At 42.9% G+C, this 25,015-nt stretch overlaps 1 protein-coding gene across 4 annotated transcripts in view; it reads left to right on the top strand.

Annotated features, from left to right (window-relative positions):
- The window catches only part of AGBL1 (AGBL carboxypeptidase 1), a 378,644-nt gene that overhangs the window by 256,272 nt on the left and 97,357 nt on the right, over positions 1 to 25,015 (top strand). For 3 of the 4 annotated variants that reach the window (XM_059858554.1, XM_059858553.1, XM_059858555.1), the window contains exon 23: positions 18,061 to 20,360. The exons of the other annotated variant lie outside the window; for it this stretch is intronic. In XM_059858554.1, coding sequence (XP_059714537.1) covers positions 18,061 to 18,367 — 307 coding nt within the window. In that variant the 3' untranslated portion in view covers positions 18,368 to 20,360. Of the gene's footprint in view, positions 1 to 18,060; positions 20,361 to 25,015 lie in introns of those variants that run through there. 4 annotated transcript variants of the gene reach the window in all.

Below are 25,015 nucleotides of genomic sequence, written 5' to 3'. Positions count from 1 at the left end.
TTAGCAGATAATGATAATGGATCCTCATTAGCTGGGAATGACTTATCATGAATATAATTCATCACTGATGGCAGACCTCATAACCCATCTGCTCACAATAAGTAAATTAGACGAGTCAGACAAGATGGATTGTTCTTTCTGATCTACCTTTGGAGCGCCTCCACATCCTGTTCCAGTGGTTCACACTGTGTCTTCACGCCATGATAAGGGTGAACATGAGGAGAGACACAAAACCTCTTGAGCAGCTGACCCCTGACCTCATCATTCTCCATTTTCCCTCTTCCACTGCTGCCTCTTGCTCTGCTCCTTGCTCTGGGTCTGGGCATGGCAGAAGGTTCTTTCTCTATGAGTCAAGCACTCACAGCAGACCTCTCTTGTGGACCTGTTGATGTGTTCATGGACTGCTCCTGCATGGAAGCTTTCCCCACTCACAGCTCATATATCCTTCATGGATACTACATGTTTAAAACACTATTAAGCAGTCCCAACCAATATAGGGAAGGGGAGTGGTGGTTTTTTCTTCTGCCTTCTCCTCTGAAAGCTGTATTGACTCCTCTTCTCTAAGAGTTAGTCATCCTTTGGCACATTGCCACTCCTGGGAGCACAGTTATTCCCATCCTTTGCTGTGAAGGAACTAAGACACAGACTAGCAATCCTAGCTGGTAGCTCACACAGGCATGGCAGACTGTGGTGGGAGGGGAGATATCTTTACTCTTCAAATTAAATCTGGATCCCCTCTGAAGTCCGTAAGCTATCAGCAAATTTGCTCACTTCATTGAAAATAGGATTTTCTCCTTCCATGCTGATACCAGTTAATTCATGTTGTTGTGCTTTGCATCTGTCTTAGTCTTTTCCAGCAGCTCTAAATAAGGGAGAGTTAAACCTATCCATAAAACTGTGAAGGCATTAATTAATTATTGCATGTTTTATCCTGCTGTTGAACCATACTGGCCCTGCCTGAAGAAGAATTATGAACTGCTGGGGTCTTTGCACAGGGAACCAAAACTGGATACATGAAAGCTTTTCCCTTCCTCCTTTCCTGCCAGAGTTTGCTCTGCTCTATTTCTTTTTCTTTCCTTTTTTTTTTTTTTTTTTTTTTTTTTTTTTTTTTTTTTTTTTTTTTACTTTCCTCTCCTGTCAAATCATTTCCATGTCACCGGATAATTTTTTGTACTGCTCTTGTGTCAATTTTTCCATAAGGGAAAAAATCATAGGAAGAAAAAAAGCAAGGAGAGGTTTAAGTTTTTACATTCTTCCTCTCCTGCCCTACCCATCTCATTCAGGCTGATGGTGAGGAGGGAATCTGTCCCCATCATGGGGTTTGTAAGAGCTGAGGGTCACCAAGTCCTCCATACCCCTGTGAAGTGGGTAGACCTGGGTCTTGTGTTGCAGATCACAATAAATCACACAGAGCCAACTGGATTTTCCTGCCTCCTTTAATATTTATTTGACAGTGAATTTTTAATGAGGAGGGACTTTCACTTGTCGTCCTTGGAATACCAAGCAGGCAAAAGAAGGGAAGGGAAGGGAAAAACTTGAAGCAGTGGATAGATGCAAAGTACTGGGGAAAAGGGAAAAGATTAAATATGGGAGGAGAAAAAGGGAATAGGAGAAAAAGGGAATAGGAGAAAAAGGGAATTGGAAAGGGAAAAGAGGAAGAGAACAGGGAGGCAGTAGTCACTGCAGCATCTTTGTTTGAAGATGAGTTTCTCAGATAACAGCAGCTCTCACAGCAGTGAACAGTTCATACACAGCAGGGAAGCAAAAAAGCCTGGGAAAGAGGCTTTGACCCAAAGGCACTTGTACCCTTCCAGAGTTCATTTCTCACATCCAGCTTTTGCATAAAAACAAATAAATTAACTGGTGATTTGTGAGCCCAATTTAGGGAGGGAAAAAAAAAAAGGAAACTTTTTGTGGTCCAAAATCCATAATTATACCCTGGTGAGTGACTGAGAGAAAAGGATAGAGAATCACAACAGAGAGACAGATACCATTGCCTGGATAAAGAGATGGTGAGGAGAGAGAGAGAGCAAGTGCTTCAGAGAGATGACGAGCATTAGATGGAGTGGATATATGGTTGGAATTAAAGAGATGGATGCTGTGAGTACCCATGGGAAGATACCTTGCACAGATATTCTGTGAATAGATGTTGCAGGAAGAGGGATATTGTTAGATAGACAGGTACTGTCTGGGAAAAATGGGTAAGGCAAGAAGTAATGCTGCGTCTGGGAACGTGGAGATTGATTCTGTTGATAAATAAAGTCTATAAATAAATACTAAAGAAAAATATTTCAGTAGCCTGCCATCTATGAATATTTGACACACACATCTAAGAAACTTCATAGCATCTCATCCAAAATAAACATAACCAAGCAGCTACTAGATATGTGTGTGATTATACTGTTTAAACATTTACGAGATGTGAGCAGCTGCAGCAAAAACAACAATTTATCACCCAGTTCAGAGCTTGTTTCACCCTGGTAGACACATCAGTGATGGTCTGGCACCAGTATGGCAAAAAAGGCCAGGCCAGCAGGTAGATAATTAAGCACTGAAGCAACACTGGATAAGGAAAGAGGAATATGTAATGTTTGGATTTCAGAACTGGAAAAAGGCCTTACCAAAGGATATCACATTTCAAAATGATTTCCACCACTGTGTTGTACTGGCCAAAGCCTGACTTTAGAGGTGTGTCTGTCCCACGTTGCTGCTGTACCCCACAAGCCCCTGTAGGTAATCCCATTCCCAGCTGTCCTCAGGTGCCTTATTGACCTTGGTGAGCATTCAACACTCCTGTAACTGAGTGTCCTGGCAGGAGCATTGAACACCCTGTTCTTCTGCAACAGGCGCTGGGGTTGTCATCTACCCAGAGCTCTGTTCCTGCAAGGCTGTCAGCTTACTCCTACACCTGGCAGATGCTGATCAAACTGAGGGCCTTTCCAAGGAGGCAGATACTGCTGTAGCTCCTGTGGTCAGCTGTCCTGGGCCCTGCTGGAATCCAGGTCATCTGAGCAGTGCAGGTACTTTAATACTTTACATCTTTCCACCCACCCTGTGTCTCCTGCCTCACTTCATTCCTCTCCTGAGCTTTACAGGGAGCTCAGTTCCTTCTGTGCTCTGGCTGAGATTTTTTGTATCCCCACTGGAATTCTGTACCAGCTACTGTTTTGTTCACCTCCATAACGAATTTTCTAATCTGTGCTTTGGCAGGGTCTCTCCTTTTGTTGGTTGCTCAGCTCTGTGCCAGGGATGCTCATTTTGAGGTTGTCAGTCTCAGCACTGCCCTTAAAGCAGACAGATCCATTCTCAGGGGTCTGCTGCTTGTCCAGCACAGTTTGCTTGTCCTCTGAACTCTCTGAGGATTCATGATGCACCCCAAAGTCCTTCTGGAATATGCCACAGTTGGTTTGCTCAGTTTTTTCCATCTTGACTTGAATATTCAGGTCCATAGAATTGGCAAGAAGAGCACATTAACCCTCTGTTCCTCTCCTGCAGCACCTCCTCCCCACTACAGTTATTGCTTTAAAACAGCCCTAATCACAAAATGTTTGGTGTCAGTTCTTCCTATTAGAGGCCTCATGTATATATTTTATAAATCACTTAATCTCATGCACTCTTGTTAATTCTCACAGAAAGAGCTTCACATACTGTCTTTTAGCTTGCTGTGGATGCTGCCTTCAGGGCCCAAACGCTGGTTTGTGGGAAGAGGCAATTACATATATATTTAATGGTTTCAAATTAAATTTGAAATTAGCTTTGAACTGTATCATCCATTTCTAGTAATGATGCTTAATGTTATCGTGAGAAAATCAAGTGCTTTACATTATAGGTGTCAATTGGGTCTTGTTCAGGAGGTTGTGCAAGGACTCTTGATATGTCATGCTGGGAAGGTGATTAAATCCCTGTCAGGGTAAGTGGGAATAGTATTTTTATTTTTCTCCTTTTCCCTTCGTTTCAGTCTTTCCTAGCAGCCAGTTTCTATCTCTAAGGATGTATCTCATAATAATAATTGCTTGTTATCAGTGGATATTTTCCAGTAGAGCAAAGATATCTAAATCCAAAGTTTCCAGCAGAGGAAATTGACAGGTCTGAGTTTAAGGAGTTTTAGTTTAATCCATCTTAAAGGAGACCCTCTGTAAGAAGAGAAATATTAGGCATTTCCTGACTATAGGGAGTAGTGTGGGACAAGGATATGTGAAACTTCTGGGACAGGGAGACCTTGAATGCAGCAAGGGAGTAGACAGCTCAGGAAATTTTCTTTTCTCTTGATTGTCTCCTTATGGACCTCTCTTGCATTGGAAATGTCTACAACAGCATGAAGAAGTGGGAGGAATCATCTCCAGAAGCTAAAGCTGTTGGTTTGGGGTGCTTGGCTGGGCTCCTCCATAGTCACAGACCTTTGGACACATAATTTACCCATTTTGCTTATGGAATTCATGCTTAGCAGCTTAGGTTAATACAACCCTAATTGTGTATTTAATTCTGAGCCTTTTCCTCCTAAACTCACATGAGATAGTTCCAGCAAATACATGTGTGTCAGAGAAAGGCAACTGGCAGGATTTGTGCAGTCTTCCACTGAGACCTGGATGCATGGCTGAAAAAATCTGCCTAAGAGCGCCCTGGATCAGTGTACACAGCCTCCCTGACCTGGCTGTGCCACTTCCCAAGCCCCAAACTTTCCCAGAGCTACACAAGCAGGCACAGCCCTCCCAGGAGTGACTGCAGTTTGCACCCTGCCTTGCCACGGTGCCCATCTGTGGAGAAAGGGTGTGAGGCTGGCATGAAAAGTTCCACAGGCTCTCAGTGCTGTTGTAATTATCAGCTGATGATCCTCATCCCTGGAAGTGTTCAAGGTCAGGTTGGATGGGGCTTTGAGCAACCTGATCTAGTGGAAAATGTTCCTGGCAATGAAAGGAGGATTGGAACGAGATTATCTTTAAGGTCCCTTCCAACCCAGATCATTAAGTGATTCCATGGAATGATTGTCCTTGCACAGCAATCTTTATTCACTTGCAAACCAAGAAATACTCTGAGTATTAAGAATTGGGGATCTAGGGCTTTCATCTTTGCCAAGTTTTGACACAGGGCATATTTCTCTTATCTTCAGTTCCTTAAAATTTTTGCACTGGTTGTTGACCGACTTTAGAATTCCTTGCCTTCTGTTCTAAAAAATGACAAGATTTAAAGTAATGTGTCACTCCTTGCCTCAGAAATGGCTGCAAAATTAGTGGTGAATGATGCTGTTCAGGAGCTCGGCTGCTCAGCTGGGACATGCTGGTGCAGTTTTCTGCACATCAACAGCCCTGTTCCTGATAAATCTTCAGGCTTCTTCCCTTTTCAGAAAGCAGTATGGGGTGTTTCGGGCTGCAAAGTTTGTATGTAAAGTAAATGCATTGTTATTTAAAAGTGATTCATACTGTTGGGAAGCCCAGTAAGGTGAGCTGATTGGTGGGTAAGCAATGGAGTGTAATAGCCCTTGGAAAACTGCTGTGTAATAACAGCTTTGATTCCTTGCAGGATAAAACTGTATAATGTTGCCATCTTTCCTGTACCTTTCATGTGCACAGCACTTGATATACACTAAGTGTATTACTTTGTCATCTGGACTGATAGCTGGTCTGATCCTCCTGGGCTTTGCCAGTCTGCTTGTGAGAAGTATGAAATTTCCAAACAAAGTTTCAGGCTTAAGGTAACACCTAAATTATAGATTTCTGAAGTCGCCTTGGCAGTGTTTCTTGATAGGTTGCTTTTTGAGCTGAGCTGATAACCCATCTTACCTCAGAAATGCTTTTTTCCCCCCCTCTCCTTGATACTGAATTGCCTGTATCATGCACCATTAAATCTGACACAGTTTATCTCTGGGTTGGCTGTGCAGAAAAGGAGAAAGTCCAGCATTAGCCTGGGAATCTCAGGGTAAAGTCAGCAGCAGCCTGATTTGGCTGCAGCTACTCCACCATTCTATTATCTCCATCATTCCAAGAGCCTGGGCCCCTCAGCATCATGCAAGGGCTTTTTAAGGGTTTGTGTGTTACTGACACTTGAAATGTTACTGTGGGGATACCTAATTATTGCTGGTGCAGCAGAAATATCTGTGGAGAAAATGAGGCCATGATGGTTTGGTGGGGAAGGAAGAGATTCTATCACAGAACACATCAATCCAGAACCCTATATGTATCCATGAATATAACTTTCCTAAATGCATCCCCTCTGTGAAGTGTGTTTGTATATTCTAGCACTTGGATCTGTGCTGTTTGCGCTGGAAAATATAATTTCTGTGGGCTCTTTTCCACACCTTGGTGACAATTCATGAGCCAGAACAACTCACAACCTGCTCTTCAGCTGGTGTTTCAGTTCCTGGAAGACAGAATCCACCATGAGAAGAGCAGATGTCACTTAATTTTGGTGCAATAAGCAGCTTTCTGAAGCAGAGACAAAATGAGGAGCTAGGAAAAGATAACTACAAAGGCAAATGCCAGGAAATACAAGATTTTGTGACTAATGAGGTTTTCAGGTCCAGTGGAACCAGCGTGCACAAGTTCTCAACCTTTGTTTGCTTGAGCTGGATCTGGCAGCCACGATTGCTGGGCACTCTAAAATCAGAGGCCACTCAGGGAACAGAAAATCTGGCAGCTTTTCTCCCCTTCACTTTTATGATGTTACTTGTTTTCAGGACTGCAAGAATTACAGCATTTCTCTTTCAAAATATGATCTCTGCTGTGCAGAGAGGTGCAGGGATGGAGCCTTGTGTGTCCCCATTACTGTGGAACTGGGGCAAAGAGAGGAAAGCATTTTGCTCACAGTGACTGCAAGCCCAGTGAGTACAGAACCTGTATCTTTGAAAACCAAGTGTTTTAACCTCATGATTTAATTTTCTTTTGATGTACAGCCTGACATATTTTTTCAGTCACTTACACTGTGCATAAGAACTGACCTTTTATCATTTTTAGTTGTAAATCAGAGAGTGACGTTAAATGCTCAGGGTGGTTCTCTATAAAGTGATTGTTTCACTGCTTTGCAAGCTGTGCTATAATTTGCCCCATCCATCCAAATACATATCTTACCATAATTAAATGGATACTTTTGTCAGTTTATGTTGCTTCAGCTTTCACTCAGAATATGCTTGCTTCCATGGTGGGTTAGTATTCTTTTAAGAATTTATGTAAGCATATATAAATATAGTCATATATATATTCATATACAGAAAAAAGAAAAAAAAATATAATTGCAACTTTCAGGTAAAGCACATAGAATATTTTGGCAGGCATTTGAAAATTGATTTTTATAAAATATTCAGAAAATACTCATGTTAACAGTGATTTTAAAAAATGTTCCCTGCTGGGACTTGATAGATGCTACAAGCTACAAATGGATTCATTTGAAAACTGCATCTGCCTGTTATAAAGGTGAAACATTATTAAATACCTACAACAGGAACACAGAAGAGAATTTGGAGATCTCTTGTACAACAATCAGCAATGGCAACTTTTATACGTGCTTTGCTTTACTCTGTTCTTTTTTGCAAGGCAATGCTGTCTCCTTAGATCAGAGCAAATGGTTGTTGTTCCTCTTTCCTCTCTTTACTGGGAGTCATATGTCCCTGGCTGGAAGGTCCTTCTGGCACAAAGAATCCCTTTAGAACCCTGTTTGAGCTCTGAAGTAGGTTGAAACTGATGCTTCATGTTTTTGTCAGCTCTCCATGCCTGTTGTTTTTCTTGTTCATCCTTGCAGTTCCTGACAGACAAATTTTAGGAAGCAGAGAGAACATAATGAAATATTTGCTATTCTTCATGAAACATCTGGCAGGGCTTTGGCAAGATCAGGGAATTAGCAAGCGTTGCCACTTTTATATGCAGCAGATGACATTTTTTGTTGTCCTTAATGGAGTCCAAAGCATATGCAAATCAGCTGTGTAATGAGCGAGGTTAAGCAAGGTTTTGGATTTGGGTCCATATGGTGTTAAAAACATAATTGATCAGAATGTTTTGAAAGATATTGAACATGAGTATTCAGATTTGTTTTATCTGAATCTCATTATGTCTGAGAAGAGATTTAGGGTGAGGGCAGAGGCTGAAGTTTTAAGCTGCATCTATTGTTGATTATTTATGATCACACATACTTCATCAGATGTTTCTGCTATAAACCCCACTTCAATCTGCTTTAAAGGCACAATAGATTTCTTTGACCTTGCCCTTGCTGTCTTTCATTCTTATGGGTACATACAGGGTCTCTCTCTCCCCCCTGCAACTATAATATTGATTAAATATATTTGTTCTCCTCAGAAAAGGATGAGAGAACAAAAGCTCCATATCAGTCTCAGAACTTTTTACAATGCAGGAGGTTTCTCAGATCAGTTATGATGATCACCCCTGAATGAGATACGTAACTTTTAGGAGGATTATGACTTTGCAGATTTGTGTTGGATCCATTCCAAGAAATCTGTGCTAACACAGGACCCTGGTAAAGGACCATAGGTAAAGTTACTTTGAGAGGTGGCCGTGTTAAATGATGTTCATCACCTGGAGCCCCTGAGGCTTCAGGGCTTTGCCATCATGTTGGCCTTAACTGCCTTCAGTGCACTCCAAGAATTGTTTTCTGTGGCCCTTAAGCTGAGATTTGTCTGAAGCCTTTCCTTAAAAGCAGAATTCAGTGGAAGAACAGCTGTTGAACCTCCATGTCTTGCCATACCCTGTCCCCTCTCTGGGTGCCTCAGAACAAGAATCATTCTCTTTACCAGAGTTGAGTACTTTTGGTCCCACCTGTTCTTTACCCATTTGAAGCACAAGATTGTGGGAAAAAAAAAAAGATTTGTGCAGAGGGGTTTCTAAAAATGTGTATTCCTTACTTTAAGAGGTACAAGAATGAGTCAGATCCATGTGGAATAAGAAAATGTCCTGATTTTCTTACTGAGAATCCAAGATCTCAGCTTTAGCCACAGTCTTGCTTTAAGCTCTCAAACAGCTGATGACAACACTGGATGTTTTAGACAACCAATTCTGTTTGCCTCTTGACCATCCTAGCACATCTCAAGCCACAGGATCACAAGGTTGGAAGAGACCTTCAAGGTCATCGAGTCCAGCCCAGCCCCAACACCTCAACTAAACCCTGGCACCCAGTGCCACATCCAGTCTTTGTTTAAACACACCCAGGGATGGTGACTCCTCCACCTCTCCAGGCAGACCATTCCAGCATTTTATCACCTCTTCTGTAAAAAACTTTTTCCTAATATCCAACCTATATTTCCCTTGGCACAGCTTAAGACTGTGTCCTCTCATTCTGTCGGTTGCTGCCAGTCCTACCCAGATGGTCTAATTTCCCTTTCAGGTGAACTACTGCTTTGTCAACATTCACCTGGGGACTGAAGTCAAAGAATTGCTTTGCTCTGGTCACAAGCAGCTCTTTCCCTCAGGTTGCTTCCACTTGAAAGCAACAGCATCAGGGTTCAGTGATCCCCTCTTGTTATTTCTCAGGGAGCTCTAGGAGCATCTCCTGAGACCTCCCATTTCTTGTAATGAAAATTGTACTCTGAATACAGAGCAAACCACATAACTGAGTGCATGTTTGGGTGTCTGGGTGTGTGTGTAAAATGTGTATATATTTATTATTTACTTGTCTTTAAGGAAAGGTAGATAAGTGATGGAGCTGTATTTACGTGCTTGTTTAAATTTATTTCCATTCATGGACACATAGAATTTATAATAATTTAACCTCATAATTTGTCCTCTGCCATAGATTCTCTGAAACATCAGAGTGGGTAACAGCTAAAAATACATTTTCATGAAGAAAAACTAGCAACCAAGAGGTTTCTTTCTCCTTCACGGGGTGTAGTGTAGGAAATTAGTAATTTACAACAATTATTAGTTCAGTCAAGTAATTAGATATCTGTCATCTGCTGTGCAAAAAAAATATTTGCATGTGTATTTATCTGACCCAAAAATGCCTCTTACATAGGACAGATATGTAACTAAGGCACAGGCTAGACATGTCTTGGTCGTCTTAAAACACTTTGCTTTCAAAATCCCAAATCCTTTAAGTTGCCCAGAGAGAACTAAGGGATATATCCATATGAAACTTGGCCTTTTGAAATTAAATATATAGAACCACTTATACAGCTTGGATAGAGTCAATGGAATTATGTGAAAGAGCACCAAGGGAAAAAGATCTCAGGAGAATCTGCCCTCCTTTACATTCTTTATCCTCAGCAGTACAATTTTTTAGCATCTAAGCCAAAATCTTTCTACATTTCTTTCCCACACACAGTGCCAATATCTCAACTACTGGAAGCATCTAAAAGCAATTACAAGTATTCCAATAATCTTCCTGTATTACTTTGGCTGGACTGCTAAGTATCATCAATAACACGATTATCTTTTTGAGAAGAAATTGCTTGAGATAGAGACACTGTGAGAAAAGCTCTCAAACACTTTCAGAATCATATTTTCAGCAACTCTTTCATTATTTAGTATCCTAATGAGTTCTGGTAGTCTCACTAAATATCTTCCCATACAAGGGGCCTTGGCTGCTCATATTTCCATAGGAAGCTTAAGCTGTAGAAAGCCAAATTTACCTGGTTTGGAAGCATTTCCTCTGATCTTTAAACTCTAAATCCAAACCACTACTTGTGCTGCCTGCTGGATGGGTATTATTCTATCTATTTTCCATCAGGTATCTTCTATTTCCTGTGAGTATATCTCATTTTTAATGAATATAACTAGATCACAGTAGACCTGGTATTAAACCATCCCTTAAATAAACACCAAGGTGTAGTGTAATATGGATCTAAAAAGCAAGATGTGGCCTATGCTTTCCTAAGACACTCTAAACTTTTTTTTCCCAACAGTGCCTAAATAAATCACATAAATATATAACACATGGTTCTTATAAAAGTCTTCAACTTGTTTAAAATTTGTATCCCAGGGCTTGAGCCCTGGTGCTTGGGATTTTGGGCCAAATGTCAAGAATATAGTACTGTACAGACAAGGGCAATCAGGTCTCAAGATTTCATCAGGCATATCTCATATTGCCAAGGAATTAACACAAGAGCTGGTTCTGGATGCCAGTTTTGGGTGAAAGAGCTGTTCCCCCAGGTTGGGTGGAGTGGCTGAACTTGTTTGGTGTGACTGAAATTTAACAGGTTGCCTGGAATGTCTGTGGAGGTGAAGTCAGAGTTTTCCACGCTTAGGTTCTTTTAAAATTAACTTTGCACCATAATAAGTGGAAATTTTACCCTGGTTTAGCTTGTCAGTGGTGATGGGGATGCAGCTGTTCTGTTCATATCTGCCCTTGCAAGCAGCAGATTAATGGAATTATTAATGGTTTGTCCAAGCCGGGTATTGTACCATGTGAAAGAAAACATCATCACAAACCAAAATGAATATGCCAGTTCACAAATCTTTCATAAAATACCCACAGGATGGTGCTTTCCTGTGCTGAAATGTGAATGTATTTAAAGAAAAAAAAAATATACAAGACCTAAGAACATTCTAAGGGTGAGAGAAGAAAAACTCATTATGTTTGGGGTCTGCAGCAACTGCCAGAGCTTAATTTCGTGGCTGACTTGTATCTGTTCAAGTCACTGGGTTTTATTAATGCTTACAAGCCTACAGCTATAAGAATGCTAAAGATGCAGTGTTTGCCCTGCTCTGATATATAGATTGGTCTTCCATTAGGAGGAAATTAATGATGGTTCATAAGACTGAATCCACAGCCTCTGGCCTCTCAGCAGCTTTTCCATCCTGCAAGTCTGAAGACCAGCTTGTGTGAATTTTATTGGTTAGCACTGGAAGCACACCTGGATCTGAGCTATAACTGGAGCCTGGGAATGTCATGCACTGTCAGCTACCCTTCAAATGGGAGAAAAATGCCTTCTTGTCCTGTCTGCAAACTTGTCTTTCACAGAAAGATCAAAGCTGTCCCAATGGCATGGTGTAACTCAATTAAATGCAGTTCTCTGCTTTCATTGAAGGCCTTTCCATTTCCTAAGATGGAAATGGAAAATTGTGATGAGAGGTGTGTCCCCTGCCCCTGCAGCAGCATCAGCCACCTTCTCACCACTGCTGGAGGCAGCCATTCCTGGGGATAAGAACAGTTTATGGTAGATGCAAGTAAATTGCTGACCCAGGGCTAAATTGTTGCAAGTGTGAATGAACATTAGGGGACAGTATTGGCCAGGAGTCAGCCTTCTTCCTCTTCATGGTCTCCTTTTATTTACAAGCTGTCTTCCCTTCTCTTCTAAATAAAACCCATTTGCCCTTTACTTATCTAACTGGTGCACCAGACACCCATTTCTAATCTGGCCAAATCAATTGTAAATATTGCAGTCTACAATTAGCCTGGGAACTTCTGAAAAACTAATTAGTTCAAGCCTTAGCAATGAATTGCACCTTTCTCTTGGCTATTTGCAGCAGGAAGAAAAAAAGGAAAAAAAGAAAAAACAACCTACACTCAAAACAAGACCAAACATGTCTCAGGCACAGCAAACAGAATTCAAGGCCACGTTTAATTACGTTTATATTGCTGGTGAAAGGATGGGCCGAGGTGGGCTGAGAGCCAGGGCACCTGGCACTGCCTCGGGCTGAGCACACATTTTCTCAGGAGAGGTTTTGTGATGCAAAAGTCCTTGTCACAGAGTCTTTGGGAAGGGAAGTCCCTTGGGAGTCTACAAAGTTAACATCATTAGTGTTTGCGGTGTGGCAACAACGGAGGGGAAAGCAATAGCTCCTAAAGCTGGAGTCATCTTGCTCAGAACAGAGCTGGTCCCCTCCCTCGGTGAGGTCAGGGACTAAACAGATCCTTGTCTGGCATTCCTCAGGCAGGAGGGTGACAGGCTGCTGTCTGGGGAGCTGCTGAACAGCAGAGGAGAAATTAGAAAGTCATTACAAGGTGTGCAAGGCGTCTTGTAGCAACTGAATCCAGACACAAAGGGCAAATTAAAGCCCTTCTTTGCTGGCATCTTGTTGCTGTAGTGTATTTCTTACAGGTGTAATTACCTGCAAGCATCATAGTTGTTTCATTTATGTCCTAAAATACTACTTTATTGAAGCAATTAAAGGCAGAATTGTACTCTGGGATTACTGCAAATGTGTCTGCTTAAGGTTCATTTTAGATTCATTACAAGCCTTGAGAAGCAGTGTTCCTGCTTTTAATAAAACATATGGTTTCCTCAAAAGCAAAACTGTGCAAGACCACACATCCCTTTTAGGTTTGGTGATGTAGATGGAATTTTAATGTCAGAAATCCAGAAGGGCAAGGCAATTCCAATTCACTATGGAGAGGGCAGCATATCTTTAAAGCTTCAGGACACATTATTTACCAGCACTGGTAACTGTTCTTACAATAGGTAAAACTTCTTTGGAAGAGAATGAGCAGTTCCCCTTTTGCACAACTGGTAATTGTGGTCAGGGAACTTTCTGGGCTCTCCACTCCCTGCCTTAGTGGGGAAAAACCACACCCTTCAGGTGAATGCTGTAACTGTGGAGAATTTGACCTGTTTAATCACATAAAAATCATTTTGCCGTTTTCTATTCACACCTAAGAATGCCTCATCTCTTGAAAAATTTCAGTAAAGCTATTTCCTGCCTTATTTAGTCTATGAACTGTATCAGAGATGTGTTTGGCTCATTATACACAGCCACATCCCTGCTTTGGGCAGCTTCCAAAGAACTGGGACATGCCATGATGGAGAGAAGGTTTACCACAAGGAGAAAACAGGGTTACAGGCAGGGTGATTATGCTGGGAAGTTATTTTTCATTGCAGAGAGAGGCTGAGGGCATGTTTGCTTGTTTGTTGATACATCCTTCAGAGAGAATCATTGGTATGTCCATGACCAGCAGTAGTCTCCAGCCTCAGCTTTTTCTCCTTCTTATGCCATGCATTTAAACCCTCCCACTTCCAGTTTCTCTCTGACAAGGCTGCAACAAATTCAACAGTGAGAGGAGCAATATGAAAGAAAAGTAAATGCTCCACTTCCTTCTGTAATGCATTGCAACTGTGAGGGCTGTCAAGTGAAGGTCAAGCAGAAACCCTGAGCAGCAGCTACAGATTCCCTAAGAGGGACAGTTGTCAGTGCCCCTTCTTTCCAGCAGAAAAAATGAAAGGTTCTATTTTGAGCCAGCCAGAAGAATCACAGAGAGTGAGTGACCTGCCTCACAAGCAAAATGTGAGTGAAAAATAGCTGGAAATTACTTAGGGGCTCTCTAGTTTTCTCCACTCCCTGGAAGTGCATGTACAAGTAGATGAAAATTAAGTATGGAAGAGAGATGCCACTCATGCCCATGTGCAGTGTGCAGCTATAGTTTATCACCACAGCTGCAGAGTGTGTGTCCTGAGGTGTGGCTCAGCAGGACAGCTGACATGAGAGCTTTCTCTCCAGCTGTGTCCTAGCAGGCTGACTCAGAATGAGGGGTTGACAGCAGGCACCTGAAAGAAGTGTTTTCCAGTTATACCACAAAGTTCCAGTTGTGTGAGGAGGCACTGAGCTCCCTTCTCCTTCTCCTCCCGTTAAGCCAGCAAAAACCCCAGAATTCTTTTACAGGGAACCAAATCTTGCTTGTTTTCCAAAACTGAGCAAAGAAAAAAACACACCCACATAGAAGAGGAGAACTAATTAAGATTAAGTCATATCTGAATAAATATGCAAATTAAAAATCAAAACAAAGAAATTCTATTTATCACATCATGAAGTTGCAAATTGCTGCTGTGGTTCCCTTCAGCTGGAATAGATGGGGGCTATGAGGCCATAGGTTTTGAAGATCAACCAAATGTGTCCATGTTTTACTGTGGAAGCTGGGGGACTGCTGGCTGTAGAAAATATTTACCAGCCTTCCCCCCTCTTCTCTGCACTGTGTTCATGTTCAGTGGTATTCATAGTCTATATTTGTCTTGGATTTCTATAATGTAGTGTCATTGGTTTTTCTCTTTGTTTACCTTCTGTAAGACAACATCATTATTCTTTGATAAATATGTTTCATGTCTCCTGGGTAGGTTTTTTGTTGTTGTTTTCATTTTTTTTTGTCGCATGAATTCTTTTCCAGCTTTTAAAGATCAGATTAAAAATAAACAAACAAACGCCCAAAACTCTGCTGGGAAAGAATGCAATAATCAATAGATATTGGCAATCCTGTTCCTTACCATGTTTCACCATTTGCATGGAAGGGGGTGGTCTCTGTGATGTGGGGAAGCACGTGCAAGGACTGGCAAGGCTGGTGGAACTGGCTGGCTCCTCCACGTGCCACAAGCTGCCACCTCTCCTCTTTCAGAAGAACCTGCTGCTTGGAACCAGCCCATTTGTGTTGCTTTGTAATGTATTTTAGATCTTCCTGCAGCAGAAAGTGAATTATTGGGATGTAAAGTTCCATACAGTGCAGAGATGTAACTGGTTTGTAGAGTTTGTCAGTGAGATAAAGATCCTCTCAACTTTGAAGTCAGCAGTGTGACTGCAGCCTGTGTTGGCAGCAGGAGGAGGTTGGTGCCATCCCTTTGCTGTTTGGTAGCTCACTGTGAGACCTGTGCTGGTGGCTCTGACCCAGGGGTGGCACTGCAGGCTGGAGAAGGCACTACTAAGATCAGTGCTAACTGCCTTGCTCATCACTGCCACAGCAAAAGAGCAAAGGGCAGAGCTAATGAGGAAGAAAATCTTCTTTCCTGACCTCAAACAGGGTCTAAGCACATTCTCACTCATGGGGAACCTCTTTCTGCAGCACAACTGCCCCCCTAAACTGAGCTCTCTTGGTGTTTTGTGTGCTGTGCAGGCAGGCAACAAGGGGGAGCTTTGGAAGTCCATTACAAATGTTTTATGAGTAAAGGCTTGCTTCCTAAAGAATATCCCTTCAGTCTTCAATGTAGAGAATTGGCAGTTTTGTATTTTTTGTCTTTCATTCTCTGTTTGTTGTCTTCCAGACTTCCCTTCATTAGCAAAATGCTTTTGTGGTAGGAGGCATTTTCCCTTTTTTGTCAGAAATACAGTCCTAAAATCACTTAAAATATTGAAAAATTCAGAAGATCCTGTTATTTGGCTTCCCAGATTTAAGTAATAATAGGGACCTTCCCCCCCCCCCAATTATCCTGTTAATGGAAATGTTTGACCTTCAGTTCCTAGGCTGCAAGCTGCTCCATCTGTAAAATATCAGTAAGTTGGGCAACAGCTATGCTCTGTCCCAATGGCATTAGGAGCTCCTTAAAAATGTACAAGTGCAATATTGAAAGTAGGTATGCTTTGGTTCTTTTTGATTGCAAATCTGCAAGAGCAGGGCTTATAAATGAAAATTCTGGTTCCCCTGGGTTTAGTCAGCTTTGAACATTATCATAGGTACTCAGTATCATGGTAATTCATGCCATGCCTGCATATGAAAATTAAAAGAAGATATCAAACCCACTGGTCAGACTCTGCTGGGACCATTGCTGTTGCTGTTTGTGCTGGGAGGATTGTCCTGGTTTGTTTGTTTTGTTTCATGTCACATCCTCATTTTCAGTATGAGTTCTTCCTGACCCAGATTTCTGAGCAGACTGAAGTAGAGCCAGAAACTGTAAAAGTGCATAATTATTCTTTTATTTATTTTTAAGCTGTACAGCTCTATTAAGCTTTCAGAAAATCCTTTATACCCAGCCTTTGAAGTAAACTAAGCCAGAGATCAGCCTGAGAAGGAGATGTGGGTTGACACTGCCTGTTTCTGCTGCAGAAAACTCTGCAGTTAAGATCTGGAGTCTCAGACCTAGGAAAATCTTGCACCTTTCTTGGAGTGCAGAAGAGGGGAGGGATCAATACATCCAAAACCAATACTTTACACCTTTGGTATGTTCTGAAACTTGCTCACTTGCTGGCACTGCTGTGTAACAGCTGAAAGCTGGAAGGTTGTTCTGGTTACTGGCATGTAAGTGAGCAGACCACACATTAAAGCTGGGTATGCTCCATCTGCCAAGCCATTCATTCTTCCCAGCTTGGGACAAATTAAAAAACTCTGGCCCAGAGGTGGAATATTATTATTCCTTTCCCTGTACCCCAAAGCAATACATTCCCCTGCTCTGAGTCTGATCGAAAACATTGACCTGGAGGTGAAAAATGCAGTATCTCTTCCCCTGATTCATCCAGACTGTGACCCAGGCAGCACTGAAATCACAGGCTTCTTTCTGGTCTCAAAAAATTACCCAGTTGCCCTCATGGGCTGAGGGCCAGATGGGATGCAGGCAGCTTGGGAGGAGGAGGACCCCCAGAGCCATCTAGTCTAGTGGTCACTTTTCTGCCATAAATATTGCATCAGGCAAACCTCATACACTGTGCATTGAAAGTGGGCATGCAAGGAAAGCTCCTGTGACCATTCCTTTGAGTAAATGGCAGGAGGCCAAGGTGGGGTAACCTGCCTCTCTGAGAGCCAGATGATGTGGCTGTGATATCCTCTTAGAGTCTTTCCTCAGCCATTCAGGCTTGACTCTGAGTTTGGCCCTTCCCCAGGAAGCCACGCTATCAAAACCTTTCCATGTTCTTCACACAACACAGCCACTCCTGGTGCTTCTGCCCTGCTTGCAGCCTGTGTGCTTGAAGATCCAAGAGGCTCAGTTTTTTGTTTGTGCTGCCTCTTGTTAGCAGTGCTCTGAGCATTCACAGAACAGGAGGAAAAGATGCCAAAGCACTTCAACCACCTGGATTAATTAGGTCTTACACTAAATGTGGAGCTACAGCGAGGGGGATGATGATTAAACCAGCAACCTTCTGGAAACTGAATACTTCTTCTCTGCTATATTTCAGCTTCTGCAACCTTTGTAAGTGCCTCAAGGCAAGAATGGTTTTGTCTGTATGTAAAGCAGTCTGTTTCTGTATTAATAATAGCAGTAATAGTGATGGGAATAATAATGCTTTACTCCTGAGAGGTCAGTGAGAATCACTCTTCATTTTATCACTCTCATTGGTGAGACAGGCAAAGACACCAGAGCTTGCTTAGTACCACCTCATCCATTATTAAGAGAGCCAAAGTTGAAACCAGAAAAAGCATTTCCCTGTTGCTTGCTCTTCCCCCTGAGAGCACCTCTTCCTTTGGTGACATCCAGTCTCTCTTGTGGTTTTTCTGCAGAAGGTGCAGTAACAGCAGCCTGGAATCTGATGATGAACCTCCTTGTGCAGAAGAGATTGATTATGACACTGCCAGTAGCTCTGATGGTGAAGAGGAATTCTTGGAGCTAGACCAAGAGATCCAGGAGTGCCTCTCATGCGTGGAAGGCGAGACAGAAGATGAAGGAGTGACCACAGGACAGACATGCAGCTCCAGGGCTCTGAGGGGGCTCTACATTTCCAGCCAGCCAGCACCCAACAGCACAGCTCTTCCTCTGGGCTCATCAGCACTTGGGCTGTGCCGTGGGTTTGAGAGCAGTCCTGTGTGAGCAAGGCTGTGACCTGCAGAGCAGCAAGAAAATGGGTCACTGCTCATGTTTGCCTGTTTGCCAGCTTCAGCACCCTTCCCAGATGTGTTGCTCCTGGTTCTGAATGGAGAGTTGACTGTCTGTTTGTGTAATTTGTATCTTTACATCTGCTGAGAGCGACTCCTTACACTTTGTACCCGAGGCAGAGCAAGGGGCCACCGGCCCAGGTGGTACCATGTGAGGTCATCCATTCCTAAACATAATCCCCAGTCTCATGGGTGCCTCTGGTGTATGGTTTCACACAGATTGACCTAAGGAACAGTATTTTGAGACCAAGGAATCAGAGATGATTCTCTTTTTCTGACTTTAGGCAGCCTTTGCCTGGAGAAGTGACAGTTATTGATGCCTTTCAGCAGAGCTCTCTGTTGCCATTCTCTCTTGAGCTGTAGAGCATGTCTCTGATTTCTGTCTGATCCGAATTTTTACAGTGAATTCAACAGGTTGGGTCAGGCTGTGCATATTTCTGAGATGGTTGTATCTCAGCAACAGCATGGGAAATCCAATGTGCTACAGTAAGGAAAGCAGCAGTGACAATTCATAGTGATCCTCTGGAAACCTGAGCTAAATTCACCAATAGATTAGTGATGGTGGCAAAACCCAGGAGTGACTTTAGCCCAAGCATCAATCAGAACAGTTTCTTCAATCCCCAAATGGAGAAAAATTAGATTTCTCCTAAAATTGCCTCCCTGTTCCTGAGAATCCAGCACAGACAGAGAACCTACACACGTGTTCTGTATCTCTAAAGCATGAAGCCATGTCATGTCATCTCACAGTTCACATTGCCTGATCTTGTCATGTGTCTTGGACTCTGCTGCAAATGGGGAATTGCCCTGAATCAAAAAGGAGCTAATTTAAGATGCAAGAGGCTCCCAACTCTGTCACTGCTGTGTGAGGCTCAAGGACAAGGATGAATGTGCTGAGTGTGTTGTAGCATTGCAGCCTGCAAGGACTCCAGTGATCACCAGTGATGATTATTATTAATATTGATGCATTATTAAAAGCACCGTGTCATCTTCCTTGTTTTATGCTGGTTTTGAAGAGAATTCCTACTGCAGAACATTAAATGCTCTGATGTGTTTCTGAGCACCTTTCCTCAGACTGCCTAGACAATATTTTCCAGCAGGAGGCTGCTCTTTAGATAAAAAGCTTCTTCCTGTCCTGCTTGGTTTTCAGTATCCACGGATCCTAAAGTCTTCTGTAGCACATAAGAGCTCCCTGTGTCTCTATCTCTCTAGGATTCTGCTCAAAAGACAGGCAGCTTGGGTCCTTAGAAGCTGAGCTTCTTAGCCCAGACTAATTCATTAGGTGTGGTGTGTGCCTCTGTACAGATGTCCTGTTCTGCTTGGTTTAGCATGCAGCTTGTTGCACACAATACTGAATTTTAATAAAAGGGTGGCTCACAGGAAGGGACACAAAAGAGGTGAAACAGGTGTTCCCATTATAATAGCTTGTATAATACTGCTTCAAAGCTTATTAATAAAGAAACAATGTATGTGCGTAATTAACTTAAAAATCCAGTGTTTGTAGACATGACAAAAACTTGACTCTGTGCTAGGTACTGATGGCAGCATAAAAAAGCCATGCTCTGGGGTGTTCAGCATTCAGCACATCCCCAGAACACAGGGTAAAAAATACTGTTGTACATATCTGTGTCATGCATGCTTGCACCCACTTTGCTTTCTGTATCAACACTGCCACAACAGCAGCCTAAGGACACTTACCAAAGCTTGCCAGTGGTAAACCCTATTGCAAAGAAAAAAATCTTCTTAAATCAGCATTTTCCTTAATGAGATGCAAATATTTGGGCTATAATGTTTGGCTTTCTAGCTGTTTCATTCTGAGTTTTTTTGAGATAGGGGGAATTCAGTTCAGTGGGAAAATTCTGTGCTGGTGACTAAACTGTGCAGGAGTAGTCATAATATAATAAAAGATGTATCTTCTGTTTGGAGCCTAATGTGTATGAACAGTAGCACCACTTCAGAGATCCCCGTGCTAGGAGCTGCAGGAGGCAGCAGGGGAGATGGCAGAGGTCCTCAGGGTGTTTTCAGTGTCTGGGATCCAAATGCAGCAGCTGAGTTGGGAGCATCCAGCTGGCCCTGGACATCAACCACACCTGCATAAATGCTGCTGTGTGGGGTCAAAAACCTGGCCAATCTTTTCTCCCTGCCAGCATCCCGTGTCTGTGCCCAATAACTTGTCAGCAAGGGGTGAGGGTGCTGCAGAAGGCAGTTGGGAGGAGAAGCCCCCAGCCCAAGGGTGGGGAAGTGCAGCGGGACACATGGGTGACCAACCACTTGGGAATGGCACCTGGATAACTCCAGGAGAAGCGGTTTTGTGGGCTGCCTCCCTTTTTTTTTTTTTTTTTTTTTTTTTTTCTCCCCGGGGAGCTCGTACAGAAGGATCAGCTGCTCCTCTTCTTTTGACAGACCTCTAGAGGTCAGGAGAATGCCTCCGTGCGCACTGCGCGCTCCGCGCTATTAAAATTCTCCCTGAGTCATGGTAATTAAGCAGAGCTAGGCTCTGCACAGAGGAACGGAAATGCATTGACTTTAATAAAACAAAGTGTAAAACAACTTTAGATTAACTCCAGCCTTGTTTATTCTTGCACACTTGTCATTCTGGTTTGGTATCCCGGAGTGAATGAAGCCCTTGTCCCCTGCGCCGGAGCCCGTCACCTCACTTGAGGCTGCGAAGTGCTGAGCGCTGAGAGCAGTGTCTTTTCTTGCTGCCGCTAGCTAATCCCAAAGAATTTGGAAACAGCCGACGGAGAAAGGGAGGGAGAGAGGGAGGAGAGGGCAGTCGCCCTGCTCCCCACCGTTTTGTCCTTCCTCAAGAGTCAGCAAGGCTGTCAGGTTGAGACTCAAGCCAAATATTCCCATAATGGCCAGAAGAGATGGTGTCTTAGAGGCACTGCCTGGTCCCCAGCGCTGCAGCAGTTTTGGGCTCCTGCCAGGCACATTAGCTTTTTTTACTGATGCCTTTTGTCTCACGCTGACTCTCCTAGAGGCTGTGAATGGCTGTGCTCTCCTTCCTCCCCCCTCCAGTTGACATGACGTGGGTGGAAGATGCTGTGCTGAGCCCTGCACTACACTGCACCCTCTGTCTCAGCCCCTCACCAGCTCTTAGGTCTCCCGGCCACAATAGCCCTTTCCTGCCAGAGATGATCCCAAGGATGCCTTGCCAGTGCCTAGTGAAATACGTGTGTGTGTGTAAACCTCTGGGCTAAAAAATAAATAATTAAACAATAAAAAGAAAAAGAATCAAGTCAGCAAACTGAAGGAAGAACAAAATCTAATTAGTTTTATCTGCTGTTTGTTATGAGGCTGTCAGAGTGCTCTATCCCCTAGTTTTACAGCACTCTGGAAAATAACAGTGATAATAATAATAAACAACCATGCACTGGGTTGTTTTTGAAGCAGGCAGGAAGCAGATTAAGGAGGGGGAAAGACAGCAGCCCTGCTCCTCCACTGCTTCTCTACTGCTGCCAAACAGCAGAGATGTGGGTGATAGAGCTATCTCCTGTCTTATCTGTCCTTGGACAAGATCCACTGCCCCTATCCATCCCTTAGAGATGCAAAGCCTGAGTCAGAGACTGTTTGGCAGCAATTTGGGACACTCGTATTATATTTCTTTCTTTGCCACAGATCTCTTATGTGCTCTTGACCAATTTCTTTGCTCTCCCAGTTTCTGTTCCATTGTGAGATAAAGATGGCAAATATAGTAGTAGTGAAATTGGATGCATGTTTTTGGAATAAGGAGGGGGGAAATGAGGATATAAAACTGCCCAGGTGTTTGCCCAATACTGATTTCAGCTGATGAGAGGGAAGCTGGAATTACTCTGTGCAAGAGTGTGGTGGTAGTTGTAATCGCTGGTTTCCACTTCAATGATGAGCAGTGATGATTTGTTAGGACATTTCTCTTCAAGCTGTGCTGGATAATTTTAAAAGCCTCTTCTGTCAGGTTGTTATCAGCCCATCCTGTCCCATGGCCTGGTCCTTACAGTGTGGAAACTTTCACTCCTGTTTTAGTGAGAGCAGGATTTGACCCTCTATTTGAAAACACTTGCATGGTTTTCCAGGCAGAGGGCTGGACACAAGGCTCCAGTTGAAGATAATATGCAAAATCTTGGAGAACTAAAAACTCTGTCCATATAATTGCATTGGGAAAAGATGAAGGACAAAGTTAAAGAAATAAGGTATAAATCAGAGAGGAAGGAGAGGGCTCAGTGCAAGGAGAGGAATGAAGAGAACAGGAGGAAATAGGAGTAGGGGGCATTTGGGGGAGACACAGGCGCAGAAATGGGAGAATTGTTCCTATTTGTGCATCCTCTTCCGTCCCCAGATAATGTGTCAGTATTAGTGCTACCAAGACACAACCCTCTTTACTGTAGAATAAATCTGCCACTGTATTCCCCACTCCATAAACGGCAGCCAAGTCCGTATCCTCAGCGCCGCATTGTGCTCTGGGGTCTGTGAGTGCTTTTCATGAGGGTTGAGCCTCTATCATCCCTGGCCTTGGGCTTTCTCTCCAGGGACTCACATCCTCAGACAGGTCCTGGAAGATCCGTGGCATATTATTGTTGATGGAGCAGTTTGTGGCTACTTTCTTCATATTTTCTTTTTCCTGCTTCTTTTATTTCACTTTTAAAAAGTGAGAGAACAGGAGGGAGTGAGAGAGAAAGGAGAAGGCAGAAAGAAGTGCCCTGCTATGAGTCTAGCACCATCTCCAGAAAGATGGCAAGGCAGCTATTCTAGCATCAGGGGCTTTTTTAGCCTTTAATTAAGCTGCTTGTAGCTCATGCATGGACCAGTGAGAGGGAAGACAAATCTACCACTAAAAACAATCATCAGTTGGATGCTCTGGCAATAACTCCAGTGTCAGCAAACTGCCATAGCCTTTGGCTAACTGAGCTCTGGGCACTGAGGGGCTGGCTCCTCACCAGCTGATGTAATTGCAATCACAACCCTGTTTTCTGCCCCCTTGCTCCTTAAGGCCTGACTGACGGCTCTCCCTGAATGGTTTCCAGGGCATGCTCTGGCAGCTCCTGCCTTTGCCTTATGCATTTCCATAAAAAGCCATTTAGCTTTGCTGTGTTTGTTTCCCTGTCTGTGAAGTGGGGTTATTAATATTTATTTTCGGTGAAAGGGGTCACAAAGAGGTTTAAATCTCCAGTGTTTACTACACAATTTGATATCCTTAGAGAAGGCAAACAGGAAGGATTAATTGCTGCTTCCTACATATATCTGCCATCACTGAAATAAAAATCCTGCCCATTACTGGGATCACTGCTAACTCCTTTCCAGGGGCTGCTGTTTCCTTTGGTCTCTGTGGAAGGTGGCACAGGTGGGCCAGACAAATCCTTGAGGTGAAAGCACAGAGAGCGTGGACAAGAACTTTGGATTTTTTTACAGCACAGCAGTCTTCCAAGAACCAAGGCAGCATGCTGGTTAGTGAGTTAGGAAAATGGGAAATTTAATAGAGGTGAAAATGAGGCACTTGGGAGAAGAATGGAGCAATCTGGTAAACATCTGAAATGTCTCTGCCCAAGGGCTAGGAGTGTAAGGGCTAAACAGGAAGAATATAAAGCCTTAGTACATATACCAAGCTATGAGTTAATCAGCTTCCCAGACACATGGAAAAGAGAAAGTAGGAACAGCAGAAGAAGGATTAATTGGCTGTGAAACATCAGGGAATAGGTAGGTTGAGTCAAGGAAAAAGGAATACAGGCCAGCAAGTGCTGACTTAGAGATTAGAGCAGAAGTGCAATGACGAGATCTCCTAAGGCAGGGAGAAGAACAGAACAAAAGAAAAACACCAAAAGTGTGTAAGGACCTCATTAATGCCTTAAAATGAGAAATTAATTGTTTTTTGAAAGTTCAAGCAGCAGCAGACGGGGAATGAGAAGAGAATGATACCAAAGCACGTGTGGATGAAATCAGAAGGGTCCTGGCAAAGAATGAGCTAGAGGTGGCTACAAGGGAAGAAAAAGAAGTCCTATAAATATGCTATAAAAATGCTAGAAGGAGTAAAAGTGCAAAACTATGTACCACAGAAGGAGAGCAAAGGGTTGGAGTCATCATTGCCTATTTGACTCCCCTTTTCACCAAAACAGCCAGTGCTAGATAAATATAACACAAGTCACCCTGACTGGGGTATGGGAATGGGCCAGAGCCAAGGGGTGTGAATTAAAGAACCCTTACAAGGAGTGAGTGAATTCAAACTGCTTGACCTGAAGGAATTCCCCTGCAGGCTGTCCAGTGAAAAGAGTCTGTGAACAGTTAGGAATGGACTTCAAGAACTTCTCCTGTATCAAGAGGGTTCTTTAGAGTTGAAAAGGGTATTTGTTTGTGTAGATAGAAAAAAACCAAAGAGCCAGGAAATTTAAATCAGCCAGCTAAGCTGAGTCACTACAGAGAAACCTCAACAAATTATGAAACAAACAATTCACTAGCTGCTATAGGATAAGAAGGTAGTAAAAGAGAATCAACATGGATTTGTCAAGCTGATCTAATTCCTTTCTTTTATTGGCTAATTGGCTTAGAGGATAACATATGTCTTTGCTTTAGGAAAGCTTTGAATACTTTCTTTTCGTAAAGAATTAAAGTAATA

Source organism: Haemorhous mexicanus, chromosome 13 (assembly GCF_027477595.1).
Source record: "Haemorhous mexicanus isolate bHaeMex1 chromosome 13, bHaeMex1.pri, whole genome shotgun sequence".
Lineage (NCBI taxonomy): Eukaryota > Metazoa > Chordata > Aves > Passeriformes > Fringillidae > Haemorhous > Haemorhous mexicanus.
Note: the sequence above shows the minus strand (reverse complement) of the source record. Positions and strands in the feature narration are given on the sequence as shown.